Source organism: Molossus molossus, unplaced genomic scaffold (assembly GCF_014108415.1).
Source record: "Molossus molossus isolate mMolMol1 unplaced genomic scaffold, mMolMol1.p scaffold_m16_p_16, whole genome shotgun sequence".
In the NCBI taxonomy this organism is placed as follows: domain Eukaryota; kingdom Metazoa; phylum Chordata; class Mammalia; order Chiroptera; family Molossidae; genus Molossus; species Molossus molossus.
In genome coordinates, this window is record NW_023425351.1 from 37,848,084 (window position 1) to 37,872,165 (window position 24,082).

The following is a 24,082-nucleotide window of genomic DNA, read 5'->3' on the forward strand; positions in this document are numbered from 1 at the left end:
GACAATTTAGGATAACAAAGTAGGACAGTCTCTTATTAGGCAGCCTCTTGCTACTTCCTTCTGGCAACTGCTTCAAGAAGGCTCTTGGTTTTCATATGAATAAATAAAACAATAAAACATAAAGTTTTTAACTTTCACCATGTCCTAGGGGCTGCACTTTGTGTGCATTTTTCTATTTATTCCCTGTAAAAACCAAAAAAAGTAGATAACTTTTTCATTCATTTACTCAATTTTTTTATTCAGATGAAAAAACTAAGCTTTGACAATATTAAGTTACTTGCCCCCATTATCCAGCTGGTAACAGGCTCCAAATTCCCACTCCCCATGGCCATGTCATCCTGTCTTTTCAGCCACTCTTGCACATGGCTGCACAGTCTGCACCTTCCTCTCTGTCATGAAAGAAGTGGATACTTTGTGTGCACTTCTCTCTTTTTTCCCCATACTCATAGTTAGAACCAGATGTACCTGTGAAACCCTAGAGTCCCATTTATCTGTTGGGTGGCGTGTTGTTCAGCATAAAAGCAGGGGAATGGACAAAGTCAAACTGATATTTTTATGAGTCAAACACCCTCATCTTCAACACCTAAAATAGCATTTCTCATTGCCCAATCTGTACAGAGACTCTCACAGGCACAATAAAATTAAGAGTTCCTTCTTTTGCTGTCAGAAGAGAGAGTGTTGGCATTTTCCCAATTGCTAATGTTTTTTAACTGGCTTTATATATTCCAAGGAACAATGAGCAAGGCCAGTCCAACATGTCAGCAAGTAGATGAGGGTCTACACGCTGAAATCCAAAGGGTGAGCTGGGAGTGGGCACTGAGAGACCCTCCTACTCCGAAAGATACACATCTGTAATTCTCCCTCAAACATAGTTTAAGCTATTGATGCAAACAACTCCTAAAATCTCCTCATATATGCATAGCCTTTTAATAACACTGTAGAGATTTGAATACTCTTGAGAGATTACCAAGCACTTTTACTTGTCTCATTCTGTCATTTTTAGAACCCTGTGGGGTTGGTATCATTTCTCTTATTTCACATGTGAAGATTTTAAAGCTCACTCGTGATTAGCGAAGCCAGGACTTACAGTTATCTAAGGCTTTTCAATCCAAGCCCAGTGTTCTCTGGAGGTAAGCTATTTGCAGTTATCAGCACCTCTTTCAGAATTCCTTCGCCTGGCAGAAGCCTGAGCCCATGACGAGGAAGTTTTGATAGATGGACTGAGACTGGCCAAGTCTAGACGATGGCATGAAGAAGGAAGGCCCCGCGGGGTGACAGGGCCCCTCTCAGAGCTGAGAGGAAGGCAGCTGCCTGACCACTGGTGTGGGCCCGGGTTCTCAGCATGTACTCTTGCGGAAGGACGCTGAACTGGGATCTGGAGCCCTGGGTTCCAACTCAACGGGGTTACTAAGTCACCGTGGGCAAATCACACTTGTCCAGCTCTCAATTTCTCTCTGTGCAAACAGGAGAAAGGGGCCTGGTATTTCAGGTCCTCTCAAGCTCTTCACTTGAGTGATCTTTTGGAGTCTACCATGGGACAAAGAATAATCAATAAATATTATTGTCAAGTGTTGAGCTAAGCTACTCCATGGTGTTGCTGCCTCTGCATGCATTTTATTTGGCCAAGTGACCCTCTGGGGTCCTTAAACTGACACCAGCCCCCTCTTGCAAACACATGCCCTAGATAGTAGCCGCAGAGTAACAAGTACATGGAAGTTCCTGATATAACTTCCCCAGCAGCCCTTGTAAGCAACAGTCTCTCCCAACCCCTTCCTCACCCCACCCCTTGGATAAGACCCTCTCTCAGTTTACCAAAACCCCTGCTCTTTTTGGCTTGAATTGCCCAATCCTGCCTTAGCCTGAGAACCCCACAGCACTCCACGCAGGACCCTAGTAAAGGCATGTGCCCCAGGTCCTGCCTCTGTCTCTGTCTGCGCCCTGCCTTGACCTCCCCATGTGGCTCCTTCAAGTGCGCTGCGCACTTCCTCCAGTACCTGTGAATAATAAACTTCTCTTTTTCAGTTTCTCTTGCAGTCTTTTTTGAACTGCAGCTCACCGTCCAGCACCCTGCACTCCACTTAACCAATGTTCATTTAATATAGTCATAACTATTAGCTACTACCCTACTTATGGACAATAATCTTGGCTGTGACTCAGATAATTCACACATGACAATCAAAATGTGCCCCTCACCCAGTGCTACGTGAATTGTATTTAAGGCACCACCCGCCTGCTTCTTGGGTAGCATTTCACGGTGCTGCAATTCTTATCCAAAGCACATCTGGGTGTTCTGGTTTCACTTATTTTTTTTTTTTTACTTCAACTCAAAACTACTTTGGCCCAGTCATTCCTCAAATAATCCAAGCTCCTCACACGGCTGTTTCCAAATATTGGAACACAGAGTGGGAGGCAACCAGCTCCATCTCATAATCAATAGAGGGATCACAAGGCAATTTCCTTTGGATATTCTAATAAGATTTCCACTCCGACCTCATTACCTTGTCCAGCCTGATGTTCACAAAAAAAAAAAAAATTACAGCTTTCAAGTTTATCTGATTGCATGTTTTAGTCCAGTAAGAGCAAATACCTTTCAAGAAAGTGCCTTCCATAACTGTTTCAAGTCACCCACAAAGGCAGCCAGATTTCTCCAAGTCAAACAACTATCTTGGGACCCCTGGATGATACTAGGAGAGCATGTCTTAGTACTCCTGCATTCTGATTTTCTAAAAACTGCAAAACAAGTGGTTAAAACTCCAGTCAAACAGGAGACACCAGCACACTTTTATTTTGACTTATTTGACCACAACCTCAGCAAACTTAAATGACCACTTGTCTTGAGTTTCAGAAAGGGCATGTGCCTCTTGAATCCTCTGTTTCCTTGGTAGATGCTGAAATAAATAAGACCACTGACAGCAGTGTAATATACGGAAAGATAGAGCAAGATGAGAGTCTAGTTGATGTTTCAAGTGATTCTAATTGCAGTACTCTGCTTTTTCTTTAACTGGTAGCCCCCTCTTTCTCACCTTTAACCCTCCCCAACACATGTGCACATAAACATGCAGGCACTCGCGCACACACACATGCATACCCAGGCACCCACGTGCAAATACGCTTGTGCACAGTATTCTTTTGCTAAAAATCTCAAGCCCTTGGTTGGCATATGTTTTTCCCTAGCCACATTACAAGAAAAGCAGGTATATAATATTAACTTCCTTATTTCCCCAGGAGTTAGACTGAGAATTACTAATGGCTTAGGGTCTCTTGCTGGTGCATGGCTGTTTTCCAGGCAGTCACCGGGTCAAAATGCACAGCCTTAGGCTAGTGTAATATTGTTACCAGGGCCTCAACTAACACTTGGGTCTGCCTCACTTTTCTGCTTTTCTCTCAATTTCTCTGTCGTTTGCACTGCCGTCTGCCTGTTGAAGCATCAGGCCTCATTGCTCTGTGAATTCTCCTTGTGCAAAACTGCCAGAGACACACTCTGTTAAGTTCAAGGAGCACATCAAATGGAGACGGCTTCCCCACTACAGACTTCCTTTCCTCCGCCTGGGGTGCGTTACCCACGACACTAGGCTAGGTGTTCTGGTGGCTTCTCCACTGGTCCCTTCATGGGGGGGTCTTGTACCTTCCAGCTCTTGCTAGGTCAGCTCTCCTGGGCAATGTCCTGAAGTGACTGCCCTTCCTTTGTCACACCCCCGTTTGAAGCAAATCAACTTCTGAGTCTGCAAACCAATGTCTTCAGTTGCTCTCCAACCCATTTCGTGGTTTACTCCCTCTCCATCTCAGAATAAATTAAGCGCTTTACATTTAATCTTCGTTGTAATCCTTTGAGATGGGCATTATCCTTATTTTTCAGGTAAAGAAACTGAGGCTTATAGAGGCTAAGTAACTTGCCCTTAATAACCAGATGTATTTTGTTTTCTAGGGCTGCTGACACTACCCTAAACCTGGGTAAAACAACAGAAATGTATTCTCTTGCAGTTCTAGAGGCTAGAAATCTATAATCAGATGTCAACCAGCCGTATTCCCTTGCAAGTCTTCAGCTGCTGAGGACCCGGGTTCCTGGGTGGTCTAGGCTGGCAGCTGCTTCATTCCAATCTTTGCCTCCAGCTTCACACATTCTTCTCCATGTGTCTGTCTTTCTGTGTCCAAATCTCTCTCTCTCCATTCTCTTATAAAGGCACAACTCGCCCTGGCCAGTTTGGCTCAGCGGTTAGAGCGTCAGCGTGTGGTCCAGAGAGACCCGGGTTTGGTTCCCGCTAAGGGCATGTACCTCGGTTGCAGTTTGTCCCCGGCCCTGGTTGGGTCATGTGGGTGGCAGCCACTTGATGTGTCCCTTCACATCGATGTTTCTCTCTCTCCCTCCCACTCTATCTGAACAAAAAATGGAAAAATGTCCTCAGGTGAGGATAAAAAAGTAAATAAATAAAATAAAGGCACAACTCATTGGATTTAGGGCTCACCCTACATTCGGGATGATTTCATCTTGGGATTCTTAACTAATCACATCTATAAAGACCTTACTTCCAAATAAGGTCACATTTTTTAGGTGAACATGAATCTTGGGGTGGGGGGGGGGCACAATTTAACAAGTAAGCATTTGAAACTACGTCTATCTGATTCTAAGCCTCATACATTTCCCTTCACTTAACCACTTCCCAGAAAGTCCTGGCCACACTGGGCTTCTCTCATTTCTCTAAACAGATTTTTCTCTTTCCTGCCTCTCTGCCCTTGCTCATGTTATTTTTCTTTACATGGGCCAACCTCTCCCGTTTTCTTTCCTTCAACCAACCCTACCTATGGAAATCTTGTGTGGTCTTCAAGATCCAGCTCAATGCCACTTCCTCCAAGGAGACATCGTGATTGCACCAGTCAAGCAAGCATTTCTTTCCCCCATCCAAGTTCCAAATGCCTTGCTCCACATGTCTCTCCTGGCCCTTCTTATCTGCTACATCATATTCTAGGTTTTTGTTGTCATTTACAACAATGCCCCGTTCCTACCACGGTCACTACATAGTAAGCTAAATACGTCATAACTGTATCATAAGAATCTTCTTTTTAAATCCTCACCCAAGGACATTTTTATTGAGTTTTAGAGAGAGGGAAAGGGGGAAGGGAAAGACAGAAAGGGAGGGAAGAAGAGAGAGAGAGAGAGAGAGAGAGAGAGAGAGAGAGAGATGTAACAAAGAACATTGATTGATTGCCTCCACACCTGCCCCAACCAAGGCCAGGGATCGAAACCGCAACCTAGGTATGTGCCCTGACTGGGAATCAAACCTGCAACATTTTGGTGTATGGGACGATGCTTCTATCAACTGCATCACATTGGCCAGGGCCATAAGATTCTTTTTTTTACTTTAGCACATATTTTATTCATTTATTTATTCATTTATTTATTTTTATTAATTTGTTTTTGCTACAAATGTTTCTCCTTTTTCCCCCATTGACACCCTCCTCCCCATGTCCCCTGCCCCATCCCCAGCTTTGTTGTTTATGTCCATTGGTCATTCATACATGCATATAAGTTTTGTGGTTTATCTCTTTCCCCCCAACCACCCCTCCTCTGAGGTTTATTAGTCTGTACCCCACCTCTATGTCTAAGGGTCAATTTTGTTCATCAGTTTCTTTAGTTCATTATATTCCACAAATAAGTGAGATCATGTGATATTTGTCTTTCTCTGCTTGGCTTGTTTCACTTAGCATAATACTCTCCAGGTCCCTCCATGTCATCTCAAAGGATAAGAGATCTTTCTTTCTTACAGTTGCATAGTATTCCATTGTGTACATGTACCACAGCTTTTTTATCCACTCATCTACTGATGGACACTTGGGTTGTTTCCAGATCTTAGCTATTGTAAATAGTGATGCTATGAACATGGGGGTCCATATATTCTTTCTGATTGGTGTTCCAGGTTTCTTAGGGTATATTCCTAGAAGTAGGATCACTGGGTCAAATGACACTTCAATTTTTAACTTTTTGAGGTAACACCATAGTGTTTTCCATAGTGGCTGCACCAGTGTGCATTCCCACCAGCAGTGCACTAGAGTCCCCTTTTCTCCACACCCTCGGCAGCACTTGTTGTTTGATGATTTGTTGATAGCGGCTTTCTGAAAGGTGTAAAGTGATACCTCATTGTTGTTTTAATTTGCATCTCTCTGATGATTAGTGATGTTGAGCATTTTTTGTATGTCTCTTGGCCATTCGCATGCCCTGTTTGGAGCGGTGTCTATTTAGATTTTTTGCCCATTTTTTAATTGGGTCCTTTGTCTTCCTTTTGTTAAGTTGTATGAACACTCTATATATTTTGGAAATTAACTGCTTATCTGATGGTCTCCCATATAGTGGGTTCCCTTTCCATTTTGATGGTTGTTTCTTTTGCTGTGCAGGAGCTTTTTAGTTTGATGTAGTCTCATGCGTTCATTTTTTTCTTTGTTTCTTTTGCCTTTGGCGTTGTATCAGTAAAAATTCTGCTGCATATGGTGTCTGAAATTTTGTTGCCTGCATTTTCTTCTAGAATTTTTATGGATTCACGAGTTACATTTAAGTCTTTTATCCATTTTGAAATTATTCTCGTGTATGGTGTAAGCTGGTGTTCTAGCTTCATTTTTCTTACAAGTAGCTGTCCAATTTTCCCAACACCATTTATTGAAGAGACTGTCTTGACTCCACTGTATGCTCTTGCCACCTTTGTCAAATATTAATTGAGCATATTGTCTTGAGTCCATTTCTGGGTTCTCTGTTCTGTTCCATTGATCTGCCTATTCTTGTGCTGTTTTGATTACAGTGGCTTTGTAGTATAACCTGATATCTGATAATGTGATCCCTCCAAATTTGTTCTTCTTTTTCAAGATTTCTGTGGCTATTTGGGGTCTTTTTTTGGTTCCATATTAACTTTTGGAGTGTTTGTTCTAGTTCTGTGGAATATGCCATTGGTATTTTGATAGGGATTGCATTGAATCTATAGATTTCTTTGAGTAGTATGGACATTTAAATGATGTTAATTCTTCCAATCCATGAACAAGGTATGTGCTTCCACTTTTTTATATCTTCCTCTATTTCTTTTTTCAATGACCTGTAGTTTTGTATGAAAAGGTCCTTTACTTCTTTGGTAAAGTTTATTCCTAGGTATCTTAATTTTTTTTTTTTTTTGCTGCAATGGTAAATGAGATTGTGTTTTAGTTTCTCTTTCTCAGGACCGCAGGCCGACACTCTAACCGCTGAGCCAAACCGGCCAGGGCTAGTTTCTCTTTCTGTGAGTTCATCATTGGTGTATAAGAATGCTGTTGATTTCTTGACGTTAATTTTGTATCCTGCTACTTTGCCAAATTCATTTATTATTCTAGTAGATTTTTTATGGAGTCTTTAGTGTTTTCTATGTACAATATCATGTCATCTGCAAATAATGAGTTTCACTTTCTCCTTTCCAATTTGTATCCCCTTTATTTTTTCTTCATGTCTAATTGCTGTGGCTAAGACTTCCAGTACTATGTTAAATAAGAATGGTAAAAGTGGGCATCTCTGTCTTGTTCCTGTTCTTAAGGGGAATGCTTTTAGTTTTTTCCCATTGAGTATGATGTTGGCTGGAGGTTTTTCATATATGGCCTTTATTATGTTGAGATATAATCCCTCTGTTTTCACATTGCTGAGTGTTTTTATCAGAAATGGGTGCTAAATTTTGTTGAATGCTTTTTCAGCATCTATTGATATGATCATATGGTTTTTATCTTTATTTTGTTTTTGTAGTGTATCACATTTATTGATTTGTGAATACTGTACCATCTTTGCATGCCCGGGATGAATCCCACTGTGTCAGGATGAATAATTTTTTTGATGAATTGCTGGATCCAATTTGCTAATATTTTGTTAAGGATTTTGGCATCCCATAAGATTCTTAATGGCAAAATTGCCTTCTCCCACCATGCACTCTTTACAGCACCTTGCACAAGCAGTAGCTCCACAAATTTAGCCAAATGAATTCAGAGTCATCTGTCTTTACTTGTATTGAGCAGTGCATGCATGAGTAAGGCAAAATATAGGATACTTGAAAACCAAACTTTCCCCGATGCCCCCCCTTTTCCAAAATAGAATTTTAAAATATAGCCCAATTTACTTTTCCACATCAAAGTAAATCATTTTATTTATTTATGTATTTTAATCCTCACCCGAGGATATTTTTCTATTTATCAAAGTGGGAGAGAGAGAGAGGGAGAAAGAGAGAGATCGATATGGAAGGGGTACATTGACTGGTTGCCTTCCACACAATCCCAACCAGGGCCATGGACAAACCGCAACAGAGGTACGTGCCCTTGACTGGAATCAAACTTGAGGCTCAATGGTCCAAGGGCTGGTGCTCTAACCACTGAGCCAAACCTGCCAGGGCTCAAATTCAATCATTTTAATACTTTTTTCTTCATTTGAATTTTATCTAATGGCAGTAAATCCAGCCCCTTTCAGATATAATTCTCCCAGTTTTGTATTTTTTATTTTTTCCTCTATCCAATGCCATCATCTTCGGCTTTTACCAATTTACTACTCTCCTGTGCTCTAGTGCTCTGAGGACCGAACAGTACTTTTTATTATTATATTTCCAACACCTGATGGTGCCTGGATGCCCAATAACATCTGAAGAATGCATGAGTAAAGGAAGGCATGACTGCTGCTTTAGAGAAGTGCTCAGCATTCATCTGTGATAACTTTTGCAGGTCTCACATCATCCTCACCACACCCTTGTGAAGTAGGCATTATTGTTATTCCCATGTCACAGATGGAAAAACTGAGGCTGAGAGGATAAGGAAGTTAATCTTGGTCACACATCTAGTAGTGACGAAACCACATGGAAAGGCATCTGTTTGACTCCAGAACTGTAGCTCTTAACCAAAAAGCCTCTCAGGCTGTAATGCAACCTGCATTGTGCTGCCCTGGCTCAAGCTGAGAAAGCATCGGTGTGACAATCTTGAACTCGTCATCCTTAAGGTTGGGAGGCATGGGAGCTGTTGGCCATTGACTGGGAAGGTCTGAAATAAGTGAAGAGGAAGGTCAAATCTGTGAGAACAGAAAATAGTGTAGATAAAGAATGTGTATGTGGCCCTGGCCAGTTTGGCTCAGCGGTTAGAGCGTCGGCCTGCGGTCCTGAGAGACCCGGGTTCGGTTCCCGCTAAGGGCATGTACTTCGGTTGCAGTTTGTCCCCGGCCCTGGTTGGTCGTGCGGGTGGCAGCCACTCGATGTGTCCCTTTCACATCAATGTTTCTCTCTCTCTCTCCCTTCCTCTCTCTCCCTCCCACTCTATCTGAACAAAAAATGGAAAAATATCCTCGGGTGAGGATAAAAAAAAAAAAAGAATGTGTATGTGTAGGGTGTGTGTGTGGTGTGCGTGATGTGTGTGCATATATTTGTTACATATATGTTGTATGTGTGTGCTGTGTGGAAGGTGGTTATGGCATGTGTGATCTGTGTGTGGTAGGACATGGAATTAAAAGGACTATGTCTTTGGAAATGGTTTTGGATACTAGAATATGCAAATGACTTGGAGTTACATCTGAACTTCAGTCCTGACCCAGACACGTAACATATGAACGAACATAGACAAGTTACTTATCCTCCTTTAAATGTTTGCTGTCAAACGGCCTGCCAACCTTGTGAGGCCATTGAGAGAATCTATTCAAGATAAACACTATAAAAACCCCAATGGATGCAAGCCACTACACTGAAGAGAGAAGAAAGTAAAGACACAAAAAGGGAAAGAAGTAGTGGTCCTTGATCTTAAGGATTTCCATTCCAGTTGAGGGAGGCAGGCTATAACTTACGTACAATGGAAGACAGGCGACAATGAAAACAGACATCTCGAGTTCTTTATAGTATGGCAGATTAAAAGACAGGGGTTACACCCTGGCCAGTGTGGATCAGTCAGTTGGAACATTATCCCATACACCAAAAGGTAGTGAGTTCGATTCTGTTCAGCGCACATACCCAGGTTGCAGGTTCAAACTCTGGTTGGGATGCCTGCAGGAGGCAACTGATCGATGTTTCTCTCTCTCTCTCTCTCTCTCTCCACCTCCCTCCCCCTAAGATCAATGTAAAAAAAAATTTTTTTAAGATAGGTGTTATTAGCAACCCCATTTTGTGGATGAGAAAATTGATGGATAGAAAGGTTTAATATGTACTCCAAAGACACACTCATGTTAATTGGCTCAGCCAAGATTCATCCCAGGCCCGTATAACTCATCACTTCCCTGTACTGTTTCCTTATGCAATTCAAAGATGTAAAGTGCACAGAGATGGGAATCCTTGCTCTCAACTTGGGAAAAGGAGAAAGGTCAAAAAAGCTGAGAAGAGACATCTTTTAAAACTGTGTCACTTTAGTCAGTGGGAAGCCCCATGATTGTCACTATTAGTGTGTCTGATTACAAATCAGGAAGATAAGGACATGAATGTCAGAGAGGGAACATGTAAGAGCCAGAGGTATGAAATGGGAACACCAGGAATTTCCATTCCAGCAAAAGGGTTACACACCACCTCTGGATAGATGCCACATAATTAATGTCAAACCATACTAATGTGAGAGAGAGGAATTTGGTTAAGGCCTTGCCTGGTTAGACCTCAGGCTGAAAATCATCAGTTCCCTGTTTGTTTTCTCTTAATCCTTTATAATTTCCTTTAATGCTTTAGTCAAGCATAGGACCATGAGCCTTCAGGGAGCAAAGCAAGGCCTATCTGTTCAGCCAGGAATTTGTCAGACCATAGTAAGAAATCAGTCTGGCTTTTACTGTAACTTATCGTTTAGTTGACCCCCAATTTTTCCCAACTGTACCTGCCAAAAGTAGCGTAGCATTAGTGTGAATCATGGTTCCAAAAGGAGAGATGACAGGGATATTCTTTGAAACAATAAAGACTGGGCTATTGCTAATGAAAAGAAGAAATAAAATAATAGTTATATTTCTTTAGAATGTACTTATTTTAAAAGCTGTATCAAAATATGTAATCATAATCATCTTGTTTGGGGAGGAAAAACATTTGAGAGTGCCTTTTTTCAAAGATTTTATTTATTTTATTATAAGACATATATAGGTAAAGACTTGCATATTCTAAAAAAGATAAAAAATGATAATAAAATGGACTTTTTTCATAAATATGCTTTATCAAATGTTAAAATGGTTATTATTTTGCAAAATAACAATAAATAGAGCAGAGCTGTGGCATACAAGGGTCAACGCAAAGTACTAGACATATCTATGTTTGTGTTTTATAAAAATTCAAACCTTTGATTATATTTAAAAATGTGGCATTTTGCACTCCAAGTTATCAATAATTCAGATTTTAAAAATATTTTTATGATGGCCCTGTGACTATAAAAATAACGAAACATAAAAGGTGGTTTGACTAAGTTAAATTTGATTAAAATAAATTCTTCTGAATAAAAAACTACAAGACACAGAAGTAAAGATATAATTTTTGAAACCCATAGTGGTACATGTATCAGTTCCCAATTCTACAAATTTTTAGATCCCCAGCTGTGGGCACTGAACAAAAACTATTTGCAAGCTTTAGTTTCCAGCAAGGCCCATAATTTCTTTTCACAGCTTGATGGAGCAATAATAGTCATGATGAGCTCAATTCCACAGTCCCAGCTCCAGGAATATAAGGTTCTTCCCTCCTTTGAATAAACCCTTTGAATTGTTCTCATATATTTGTTTATGACCTACTGGCCTCAAATTCACATATCAGAACACTGGGGAATTTTTTAATAATGAGAAGTTCTTTTTCTAGGCATTTCTTTTAAGGCTTCAATTCTCTACTATCCAAAGGAAAGAAGAAATACATGTGAACACCAAACACATCCTCTAATGAGTCTTGGATGTTCCAGTAGCAAGGTCAGGCTTTTCCCATAAATAAATAGACTCTTTACAAAGATCTTTCATTTCCCATGCATTTTGTTGACCATAAGGCTAACATATAAATTCCCAGCTGCAGAAGGGAAAGCCACATCTAACAATATTAAAGGGTTCAATCTAATATAGATTATTTGTCCCAATGGCCTTCAACAATGTCCATCAAGGGGACATCTGGGTGACTCTGGGTGCCTAGAGCACAGAGAGGTCATGGCAGGATTTGGACTTAAGCTTAAAGGCCATATTCTTGTTGTTTTTAGCCACAATCTTGCCCCAAAAGCGCCTGGCTTTCCTGGGGATGCTCTCCCTCCTCTTCTGGTAGGCCAGCCGCCGCTCGTTCTTCTCCTTGCTGTCCCGCCGCAGGCGGACCTGTCGCACAATGCCCTCAAACAGCTCCTTCACGTTGTGCTGGACAGCCGCGGAGGTCTCGATGAACTTGCAGTCGAATACCACAGCACACGCTCTGCCCTCTGGGAGGAGAGAAGGGAAGAAGAACGTCAGAGGGTCTGGGGAGAATGGTCCCACACGGCACACAGCCACACTGGAGGATTACTGATTTTAAATGGTCCTCACAGTTAGCTCTACGTATGGGAGGCCACTGTGGCATGTCCCCAGAGGGCATAAAAAGAAGCAGAGTCTCACAGCAAGATTCCTGGAAGCAGGAGAGGTGGGCTTTAGAGCTGGTCCACCAGAGTCACTGTATGAAGGTGCCACTTCACCAACACAGCAATTATAACAGTAAAAACCATAGCTTTTATTTACTGCATTTACTACGTGCTGAGAACTGCTTTATAAACACGTTTTAATGCTCACGATCTTGAAAAATACATGATCCCTCTCGGCTAGAAAAAGAAACTGCGGGGAAGAGCGGTCTTTTGAAAACGTGAGGCAGTCACACAGCCTCTAAGTGGCAGATGCGAATCCAGCCCTGCTTCGTTCCCAAGCTCATCTCCTTAACTCTTTCTCCTGACTCGGTTTCCCGAATGGAAACTAAGAATCCTGCAACTTGGCTTTCTCTCTTTAAGAAGCTTTTTAACATTCTGATGAGATTTTTTTTAATTCTTGAGGAATTCACAAATATACTATACAGTTACAGCAAACTATACAAACAAGCTTTTTTGCAACAGTCTCAATTGCAAATGTTCCATTGTGTTTAATGACCATGTGTCCAAAGTTTGGTTTAAAAAAAAAAAGATTACTATGGACACTCATTTCCTAAGAGTAAGACATTCTCACACAAGTTGTGTCTGTTAAGCCTTGAACAGGTTTCTTTTCTCCTGCATTTCTCCCGGCAATGCAGTATTTCATCTTTTACCATTGTACCACACCCAAGGAAAGATGTCTTAACTGAAATTTAGGAAGCAAAGGGTAAGAGGGTGTTTGTAGGCTCTACAGGAACTAGAGGTAGCCTGAGTAGAGTTCTAATCCTCAATGAAACTCTTTCTCACAGTTCCCCTAAATCAGAGTACCCATCCTTCTTGCATGAAGATCCTACTTCTACTTCTCTAAACTCTTGAGATCTCCCTGGAAAATAGAAAGGACCAGGAGAAAAGGTCTGGGACTGCCAGTAAACCCTTGAGTATGATATCTTCCCTATGAAATTCCAGGGAAACCTTTGGGTGTGGGGAGATTGGAATCCCACAGGTAGACCAGATGAACAAGGGAGCAGCACCCAGCACAGGGATGATCGGCTGGGAATGTGGAGTCTTGGAGTATACATAAAACTCCATGAAGCATTTGAATGAGTCCTGGTGCCAACTTTATGAAAGAGGAAAGAAAGAATACCTGTTTGAAAGAAAATGCAGGCGACCCAGAGATTGTTTCTATGGTATGAGCCCCACTCCTCTTACCTGAAATAGACACTTCCCGACACCGTACCAGGTCACTTTTGTTGCCAACCAAAATTATAGGAATATCCTCTGCCTGCCGGGCCCTGCGGAGCTGGATTCGCAGCTCAGACGCCTTCTCGAAGCTGGCTCGGTCTGTGATGGAGTAGACGATCAGGTAGGCATCCCCGACCTGCATGCAGTGGTCTTGGAGCCACTCATTCTCCCCCTAATGAAATGAGAAGGTCTCCCGTGAGCGCAGGCTGGGCTGGTAAATGAGGCATCAGTTTGCACAGAAACAATATGTGTATCCTAAAGTACTCTTGCTATTATGAGAACGGAAGAAAACTGATTCCAGCTCCACAAAGTGCATCAGTCTTCCATGCCTGCAAGATGTCTGGTGTCTGCAAAGACTGCTAGCCTGTAGCGTACTTGCCAAAAACGTTTTTACTGTCCAATTGAGTTGATAAATTATACAATGACTCTGCCAAACGTTATTTCCATTCTCTATCTAAACTACTAAAAATGTGCCTTTACTGACTTCCAATAAACTCCCTTATGGCTTTCCCAAGTGATAAAATTAAGAATCCTCTTGCAAGAATAGGAGGGTTCTCAATAAACAGAAATTCTAGCCTATATGCACAGAAGCCCAAAATCTTTAAAAGGCAAATGTTGAAGGCTAGTATTGAGACAGTCAACTTCACATGATGTGGTTCACAGAGTTTAAAATGACCGTTCATACTTCTTGGCACTTTTCCTGAAACAAATACACTTTTTTGTATTTTTGAATAGAACTAAGGGCAACTGACTGCAACTTGCTTGTTTCTCAGAGCTCATTTGTGAATGATCTGTTCCTTAGAACAGTGTCATACTTCAGAAATAAAAGCTTTTAATCAAGAAAATGAGCCTACCTCCATCTGGAACACCAAAAAGTGCCAGGTCACCCACATACCCAACAGCCTGTAGGAAGGCAAACCCTGAAGGCATTTACAGAGCTCCGGGCTCCACATACCTTATTTTCCCACATGTCCAAGAGTATAATTGTAGCACTTTCCCCATCGACAATCAGTGTTCGCTCATACGTGTCTTCTAGAAAAGAAAGAACAATGATACTGGAGACAGGCAAATAGGAACATTTTCATATAAGAGGATTGTGCAAAAAAAATATGCTAGAAAATAAATATACTATGTAATTAATTATGTAAATTTCCAGATATTCATAAAGGCAAATTACTATCTTTTATCAGCTTCAACAATATTCTATGTATAAGCCTCCAGCACTTACAGACAGAACGCCTAAGTCCTCTGAATGTGTACCACTACACCACTTGCCATGAAAGCCATTCGTTTTCATCGTTCCTGGACCTTTTATACAGGAAAACCATTTATGAGTATAAACTCATTTTAGAGCTTTTGACTCAGATTCAAGCTCCGATGCTATGAGAAAACACTAGCTGCCCAGTGGAAGCGGAAGCCTCGTTCCTAAGCCTTACGGTCCACTGTACCCTCGCCCAGTGGGTGATTACTGAACGGTCACTGGCAATTTCAGGAACTTTGAATTCAGAGATGTTTCTCCTCTTTCAAGACATGCCAGAAAAAAATCTTAAGACCATCCCTGTTTTGTTTTCTTCTTTAAAAAAAATACATTTCCTCGGCATAAACAGGCTTGTTTTTCTCTCTTAAGTACAGCCTCCAGCTCCACTTGGTAATGGAAACTTTCCTCTTATCTTGAGCCCAGACTGAGTGTGGATGAAGGGTGAACGCAGTAAAATGGGCCAGCGCAGCTCCGGCCCAGAAAAGTCAGTGGGCGGGGGATTAACTGAGTTAACTGGAATTTTTGCAAGTAAGATTCCCATCAACTCCATAATTAAGCCCATCCCACTCTATTTTCACATTTACCACTTAAAATTTATAAGTTTTATAATTATATTTTAATCATTTGTCTTGCTGTTCCTCTTGCCTGGAATCTGTTTCCTCGAATTTCCAAAAGACTTGTTCCCTTTCCTCCTTCGGAGGCGTTCGCTGGTCATCTATTTAAACACCTTTTCTCTACTAATGTTCCATCCTCCCGTTTCATTTTTCTTCATTGTGCTTATCTCCATCTAACATGCAATCCATTTAAATTACTTATTTGATTATTTTATATCCCTCTCTCTCCTCTGAATGTTAAGGCATAGATTTACCTCCGTGCTGTTCTAACCCCCATTACCCAAGACAGTGCCTGGTATACTGCAAGTGCTCAGTAAATACCTATCAAATGAATGAATGGATCATCAAGAGAGCACAGTGGCTGTGAGCAAACGTAAATTAGAATCTGAGTGTTATCTCCGATTAACTATGTGGCTCTGGACCACTGACGTAAACTCTCTGGGACTTCAGCTATGAAATGGGATTGATGAAGTATCTACACCTCTGGGCTGTATGACCATTACATATAGTATGCCTGCATACAAAGTAGAAATGCGATGAATGTTAGCTGTTATCATCACTTCTTCAGATGGAAGCAGCTGGCCCTTGCTATACTCAGTGTTTCTTGCTATATGTAAATCCAAACTTAAAAGCACTATATTGGGCCCTGGCTGGGTGGCTGAGTTGGTTGGAGTGTTGTCCCATACACCAAAAGGTTGCAGGTTCAATTCTTGGTCAGAGTACATACCTAGGTTGCAAGTTCAATCCCCAGTCGGGGCACGTACAGGAGGCAAACAATCAATGTTTCTCCTTCATGTGGATGTTTCTCTCCCTCTCCCTTCCTCTCTCTCCAAAAAAAAAAAATCAATAGCCCGGCTGGTGTGGCTCACTGGTTGAGTGTCAAACTGTGTACCAAGAGGTCACAAGTTTGATTCCTGGTCAGGGCACATGCCCAGGTTGTGGGCCCGATCCCCAGTAGGGAACATGCAGGAGGCGACCAATCGAAGTTCTCTCTCATCAGTGTTTCTAGCTCTTTCTCCTTTCCTCTCTCTCTCTCTCAAATCAATAAAGAAAAATAAATTTTTTAAAAAAAATTCAATAAAAAGAGGATATCTCTGACGAGAATTTAAAAAAAAAAAAGGCTACTACATTGGGGGAACCAGGACATTTTTTTTTTAAATTATAGTGAGGGGTTTCTAAAAAGCAATGCTCCTGGTTCAATGTTTCTTCATCTAGGAACTGGAATCAGGAAAGAAAAAGGTAGACAAATGAGAAGAAAGTTAACCAAGAATGGCTGTCTTTCTATCAGTTTCCCCAGTTCCTTCAGGGGTCATCCTGCTAATCCACAGTGACTATTCCCAGGGGTGCACTGAACATCTGTTGCGCCCCTCATGTTTGCCTTCTACACTATGAAGCATAAATGGGATCACAGCGAGGTGTAGCATGTGGCTTACTGGAGAGTAGGGCCTCAACGACCTCAACAAGCAAATTTATTGGACCAAATGGTTGTCTAAATCCAGGCCTAAGCAGCACAAATGGGGGAGGGGGTGCCTTCTCTAAAAGTTCTCCCTGCACCCAGAAAACTCACAAAAGCACTTTCTCTGCCCTCCGCCCACCTCTCAAAAGCAGGTTTAAGAGACTCTCTTGAATTCCTAGCAGTTGAAATAGAAACCTACTGTATTCTAATAGCTAAGGAAGAAAGCAAACAAACTGTCTCTTGGTTTAAGAGACACCAGGACACGTCTAGAAGAAATGGACTGAGGAACAGTTGTAAAAATAGAGCCAAACTGCTCTGCTGTTCTGGAAGGTTCCTCACAGTAAGTAGTCTGTCTGGATCTACTTCTGCCTGAAAATCACTGTGTTGGAAACTCTGGAGCCTGAAAGGATACATCTCCATCCGGCTTTGTGCATCTGCCCCACACCTGGGCTTATTTACTGCCTCTGGCTACTTGCGCCAAGGAGTCTGCAAACACACAAAGCAGCCTGCCAGACAGCCTGGAGAGAGCCTGCTGGGCAAACAAAGCTCTAGTTTCTCCCCTTCCCTTACTCACCCACCTTTTAGCTTTTTCAAGTGCTAATCCGGTGAGGAGAAGGGGAAATGAAAGGGTAAGTAATTCTAGCAGTCTTCTGAAATTTGCCTGGAGGGGGGGTTAAGGTGTGTGGGGAAAGGGTTGGCGCCTTTTGTTCCTAAGGTTTTTCAGGACCCTGGGTCTGGGGAAGTGCTCATTTCTCCAGAGCTCTCCACTCACTGCGCCTCAAGACAGAGCATCCTGATGGGGTGCGGTGGAGTTTCTATGACTGGGCCACTGTAGTCAGTAGCCATTTTCCCCAGGCAGTGCACCTCACTTTGTCTTTCCTCATGTGACCCCTATTATGCTTGGAGGACCCTCCTGCCGAGACTGGCTCAAGTGCTATGTGTGGACCGTGCAGTTCCCCCACACTCCGGAACTGGATCCTACAGCCCCCCAAAAGTTCTGAGGCTCCAGCATCCCTCTCTCCCAAAATTCTCAGCTGCTTTTAGCTGTCATAGCCTAGGGAATCCCAAGGAACCCTGGAAGGGAACACCTGCTCCAAGAATACTGTCCTCTCCTGTAGTGGGTCATGTCTCCTCTGTGCGCCTCACAGGGCCCCAGCTAAGAGTGACCGAGTGGAAGGGGCACAAGCAGTGAAAATGCCAGTTCTGGCAGATACGCCCAAGGAAAGGAAACGGTAGATTCAGAAGCAGCTCTAACTAATGCTCATTTCACACTTGCTATGTGCCAGGCACTATGCTACCTGCTTAATGTTACCTCCTTCAACCCTCTTGGTACTTACAAAGTAGGCTTTTCCCCTATTTTTACTAACGAGGAAGTTTGAGGAGCATATCTTGTCCAAGAGCACCCAGCTAATTCAGTGTTGAAGATGGGGTCCAAACCCACATCATCAGACTGCAAGTCCAGTGCTCACTTGGGTATTTCCTGTGTGCATGTGCACTGCCTTCTCACCTATCCGAAAACTTCTTAAGTCTAGTTGTCCTTATGGTCCAGTTCAGAGACTACCTCTTCCATGAACCCTTTTTGTGATTTCCACAGTCAGAAGTAATCTTTTCTCCTCTGAATTCCCACAGCACTGTCCTTGAACCTCTTTCAAGACACTTGTCACACCCTATATCTTGAGTTACAGTTGGTGTGTACCTGATCTCTACTGCACACACCGTAAGCATCATTAGGGAAGAAGCCCCATGATACTGCATGTCCCCACGGTGCTTCACCAAGTTGCATGGTATATGTTTAGTAACTGTTTAGAAATGAATGAGTGGATGAATGAATGAATAAATGAATGGCATTAAATGTGTACACAGCCATAAGATTATTGCAATATAACCATACAACATCCATCTTTATTAGGAGAAATAGTGATTGTGTAGATTTTTTTCTTAAGGTTAATGCTGGAAAAAAAAAAAACACAAAAAACAATATAGGGGTATGCCTTGGAAAATCCTCCTCTTGGGAAACATAAAGCCAACTAGTGATTCCAGCAGCCATCTACAGAGAGGGAAATAATCCTAGACAGTATAAATTAAGTTGCTCAAATAGGACACACTAGATAGGTCACCTGAGAAGCTTCTTGATGTCAAATATTCTCTATTTTAAAAAATAAAAAAAGAAGTCTTCCCTCTTCTCCCCCATTAAACAAAAAGGTTTCCAAAGATAGTAGCCTGCCTTCCCAAATTCCAGGTATGAGTTGGTCTTCTTAACCCTCTATGCCTAAGAGAAAATTACACCCACATACCACTCCATTCTAATTGACAAACATTTTTGAAAGTCTGCTATCCACTAACTTTTACGATTTCTCCCTTAAAAAACAAAAACTTGAAGTTAATCTCTTCCTTATGTCAATCTCCAAGCACTTGTTACTTTTTAAGGTCTTCATGGATTTTACCCTGCTCTGAATTATAGCCACTGGTACTTAGCAGCTTCCTAAGAGGGTATGCTGTACCTTATTCATCACTGGGGACCACAGAGCCTCAGACAGAGCCAGGCCTGTGGCCAAACTCAGCCCAAAATGCTGTCATACTTAGCATTTGGATGCTAAATCCAAGGGCTTCAGGGTACAGTGAAGGAACACAGGATTTGGGTTCAATAACAACTAGGTTTGAGTCCTGGCCTAGCCTTTTCACCCTGGGAAGGTCACTTGACATCCTAAGCTTCCATTTCTTCACCTGTAAAACAGGGAAAGGTATCAAATTGGTTCAATTTTTTAAAAAATTTTTTTTCTTTATTCATTTTAGAGAGAGAGGAAGGGAAAGGAAGAGAGAGAGAGAAACATCGATGAGCAAGAACATCGACTGGCCACCTCCCGCATGCCCCTCACTGGGAATTTGGCCCACAACCCAGGCATGTGCCCTGACTGGGAATCAAACTGGCAACCTCTTGGTGTATGGGTAGACGCTCAACCACTGAGCCACTTCAGTCGGGCAAGTTGGTTCAATTTTTATAAGCATTATCAACAATATTTATGGGTCCAGCCAGTGTGGCTCAGTGGTTGAGCGTCGATATTCTCTCTCATTGATGTTTCTATCTTTCTCTCCCTCTCATTTCCTCTCTCTCTAAAATCAATAAAGGAAAAAAATATATATATTTATGAGAAGTACTTAGCACAATGCCTGGCACATAGGTTCCCTATCAATGGTAGAATTAGAAGAGCAAACTAAGATTATAAAACCCCATGTTCTAATCCCAGCTAACCCACTTGGTATCCCTGAGACTCAGTTTACTCGTATGAGTACAAAAATTTTGTAAAGACCAAAAGAAACAGTAGCAAATATAAGGCACCCAAATAAAGTGCCTCTCCCATTGCAAATGTGCTCTCTAAATGTTAGTTACTCCCTGTCTCCTACAAACACAGCCATCCACCAACCTTCACAAAAAAAAAGAGAGAAAAGCACTTGTATAATATTGACCCTCTCTCTCCTTTGACTCTTGTTTAGCGACAGTCCCTGAGAGTCCAGCATGAGAAGAGAAAGTGATGTTCTAATGAGTCATCATGTATAGCCCAGTTCAGGAGCTTACCTTATGAAGCAGTGAATTCCCTGACACTGGACAGTCGAGAAAAACAAACATTTAATGGAAGTGGGCAGACAGTTCTAAGGACAAAGCAAGATTTCTATGCAACAAGTACAGGGCAGAACTGAGTCATCACTAAATCATCTTCCTACTCTCTGGATTCTGTGATTCAGCAGTGAGTCGCAGCTGAAAAGTACAGACAGACCATGTCATTCGGACAAGCACCGGAAGGTTCTGTCTTCACTTCTACAGCTGCGAACAGGGATATGTAGCCACCCTGGTCATGTATGCTAAAACAGATACCATGACTAAAGACACTGTGTGAATACCATTGACAATTAGGATCTTCCTACCACGTCCCAGAATATAGCACTGTGCTTTACATGTATCTGAGGTCCATATGTACTTTGGAGACTTTGTCACCTTAAATCAGTTTTGGAAATAGGTATGGCTTAAATAATAAATATTTTAAATGAGATCGTACAGAGAAAACTGTCCTAAAAAACTGTAAGACTATACAAACATATGCATCATTATTGCTATAATTCAAAAAAAATGTATACTGTACCATTTCAAATACAGATTTTAAACTATTTTACACCCTCAAAAAACTCTAATATTGGTGGAAATAAACTGATCAATTGGTTTCCCAAGTCAGTTTGGTTTCAGGAATAACCATAGAAAAAAGCTGCATCTATACTGAGCTCTTGAAAGGTCCAGGTCGGAGTCGGCAAAAACCAGAGGTGGGAGCCTGACTCTCTAGCTCTGTCCCTTTGAATCAGTGCCCCCGCCACCCCCGGTCCCTTTAGAGCTGGAATCTAAGAAATTCCCCTTCTGGCCCAGAGTTTTATCTATAAGCGTTCTCACTGTATTGTCTCACAAGCCTGTGCCAGGGCTTTTCTGGGGACCTAGCTCCCCAGTCAGTGCCAAGAATGCATAATTGCAGTTCTCAACTCTGTAGATAAATGACCCACCAGCTTACTCTTTCTTCCTGGACCTCTGCTGATGGACAGAAGCCTGTTGGGGCTGGGCCACCTACCTCCCAGCACCTCGCAGTCGCTGTCCATGCTGTCATGCACGCCTGCAAAGATGTTGGCCAGAGTGGACTTGCCCACCCCCTGCTCCCCTATGAGCACCACCCGGTAGTAGGTGTTCCCTGACTCAGAGGAGATAACTGAGTCCGTGGAGTCAGAGGACCAACTCTGGCGGCAGTGGTCCTCGGGGGCAGCAGGGTGATGGTTGCACTGGCTGTACTGGTAGGGCTCTTTCTGGACCATGAGATGCCTGCCATCCGCTGGGATGCTCCAGCGCTGCTGCTGCGGCTGCACGCCCACAGTGCCCTGACGCATGGTGACATTATTCAGAGTCATCGCTGAGTCCTGGAGAGCAAAGCGGCCAAAATGTTAGCAACACTAAGCATGAGCAAGGGCTCAGGGGGCTCAAACACACAGTCAGTTATCAGTGATATTCTATTAAATGGGATGAGACTCAAGTAGTCCTAACATAATCCAACAGGCTTTCTCAACTGGACACATGTACAGATACACACACACAATTAGTAACCAGCTCCTGGGACCGACTGTCATTTGCAAAAAGAAAAAAGTACCATTAGCATCGCCCACTGCCCTGGATCTTCCTCCATCCTCAAGGAAGCCTTGGGACCCCCACTCAGAGGAGGCACAGAGACAGCAAGAAGTAACCACAGACTCCAGGGATGGCTTGAAAATCCAGGAGTTAATGGCTCTGGGAACCAGTGAGCCAGGTTTGCTGCTCTTGTCTAAACATGGCTCTTAATTGCACTAGCGTCCAGCGGGCTTTGGTGCCTCAGTGAGAAACACGTGGCAATGACATCACTCCCCCTGGCTGGACTGGACAAGCACTTATTGGAACTTCCATGTTTAGTAAAGTTGCCCTGATGCTCTCCAGCTGCCTGAATAAGCTATTATTTGGGGGCTGGGGGAGAATATAAAGAATTTCTCTTTGAGGTTTATGCCTCAGCTTTGCCCTCTTGCCCACAGATATCACATTTAAAACATCCCAACCCCAAACCTTGCCGCTCTGGCAGGTAAATGACCTGCTCACTTTCAGACCTTTCAAATTTGCAGAGAAAAACCTTAATTCTCATCAAACCACAGAGTTCTTTAATTCAACTCAGATTTCCACCTTCTTGAAGCAAACCAGAAGGTCATAGACTCTCCTAAATGGCATGCAACACCGTTCCCTTTGCAAGACTCCCTCTCCTGGCACCGAAGTCTGTTCGGCCAGGCTACCTGGGACAAAGTAGAAGCACTCTCATTTTGATCAAGATCCACTCAAGAAAGTATGATGAGCACGGACACTCCCCCTTCCACACGCGTCCCACACTCCACACCCCGACACGTGGACCTCTAGCCGGAACCAGGATGACCGGCTGGTTTTTAATTTTTTAAGCAGCGCCTCCGTTGGCCCACTTGCATTCAAACAACAAAAGCATTAAGTATCACAGAGGGCTACCCTCGGACCACTCGTCTGCAGGAGGAGGTGACCCTCCTACTGAACTGAACTAAGGAACCTGCTGCTAACAACTGGCTTCCTTTGCTCCTTAAAGTCCGCCTCCACCGCACGACCCACAGCGCCAAGGCCACGTTCCAGGGGCTCCGTTCTCTACTTAAGACAGTTTTGGGGTCCGGGGACGCTCACCCCCTCCCCAATCAGTCCCCGGCGGCGGCAGGGCGGCTCCAGAGGAGCCTCTTACCTGGCTCGCCCAGGTGGGCATCCACGTATCGGTGAGTCGGGGCGAGGGTGCGAGGGTGCGAGGGTCGAGCCACGACCCGGGGAGCAGAGCGCGGGTGTTCGCACCGAGCAGCCGGCCGTGCCGCGCCCGCAGCCCCGCGGCCCCGCGGTTTATAGCCCGGCCCACGCGGGGTTTTCCGTGACGTCAGCGCCCCCGGCGGGAGGGGCAGCTCTGCAGCAGACTCGGAGTTGAAGCCGCTTCGTTAAATCAGTTACTCGCAGTCATATGACCCCTCGCCCCCTTTGAAAAATAACAACAGTTCAATCCCCGGGCTGCTTTATTATTATTATAATTTTTGAAATTTTATTCTCCCTGGTGGACGCAGGGAGATGGAAAAAATACACTAAGTGCCACTTCATCGAGCTTCCCGGCAAAAAATAAAACACTTGCAAACTGTCAGAGAAAGGATAGAAGAGGCAGGTTTGAATTGAGAGCCCAGCTTTGCAAAAAAGAAAAAGAAAAAATAAACAGGGATCAGCCAGGCACCGAGATTGTGGCTTCTAGAATGGGGCTGCAGCCACCTTGAGTGGCCTGGGCTTGTGTTGGCTGGATCTTCTGCAAGGGAAACCGCCTGTGCCCGCACCCTGTCACCTTCTCGACCGAAGGGGGAGGAAGGGGAGTCCGGCACTACTTTTTTGTTTCC

The 24,082-nt window shown here is 43.1% G+C and overlaps 1 protein-coding gene across 1 annotated transcript; it reads right to left on the minus strand.

The window, feature by feature from the left end:
- Positions 1–11,023: 11,023 nt before the first annotated feature.
- Positions 11,024–23,479, minus strand: GEM (GTP binding protein overexpressed in skeletal muscle). Its single transcript, XM_036264121.1, has 5 exons — positions 23,401–23,479; positions 21,706–22,045; positions 14,726–14,802; positions 13,738–13,942; positions 11,024–12,357 (listed from the first exon to the last, which is right to left on the minus strand). Exons 1-5 carry the CDS (start codon positions 23,419–23,421, stop codon positions 12,080–12,082), a joined length of 921 nt encoding a protein of 306 aa, XP_036120014.1. The 5' UTR covers positions 23,422–23,479; the 3' UTR covers positions 11,024–12,079.
- Positions 23,480–24,082: the final 603 nt, after the last annotated feature.

What these genes read in the sequence shown, in the direction of transcription:
- GEM (XM_036264121.1), bottom strand. Translation starts at nt 23,421, where the DNA reads ATGCCCACCTGGGCGAGCCAG. An exon ending in TGCCCACCTGGGCGAGCCAG is followed by an intron (nt 22,046 to 23,400) that starts GTAAGAGGCTCC and finishes TTTGCTCTCCAG; the next exon opens with GACTCAGCGATGACTCTGAA. An exon ending in TGGACATGTGGGAAAATAAG is followed by an intron (nt 13,943 to 14,725) that starts GTATGTGGAGCC and finishes TCATTTCATTAG; the next exon opens with GGGGAGAATGAGTGGCTCCA.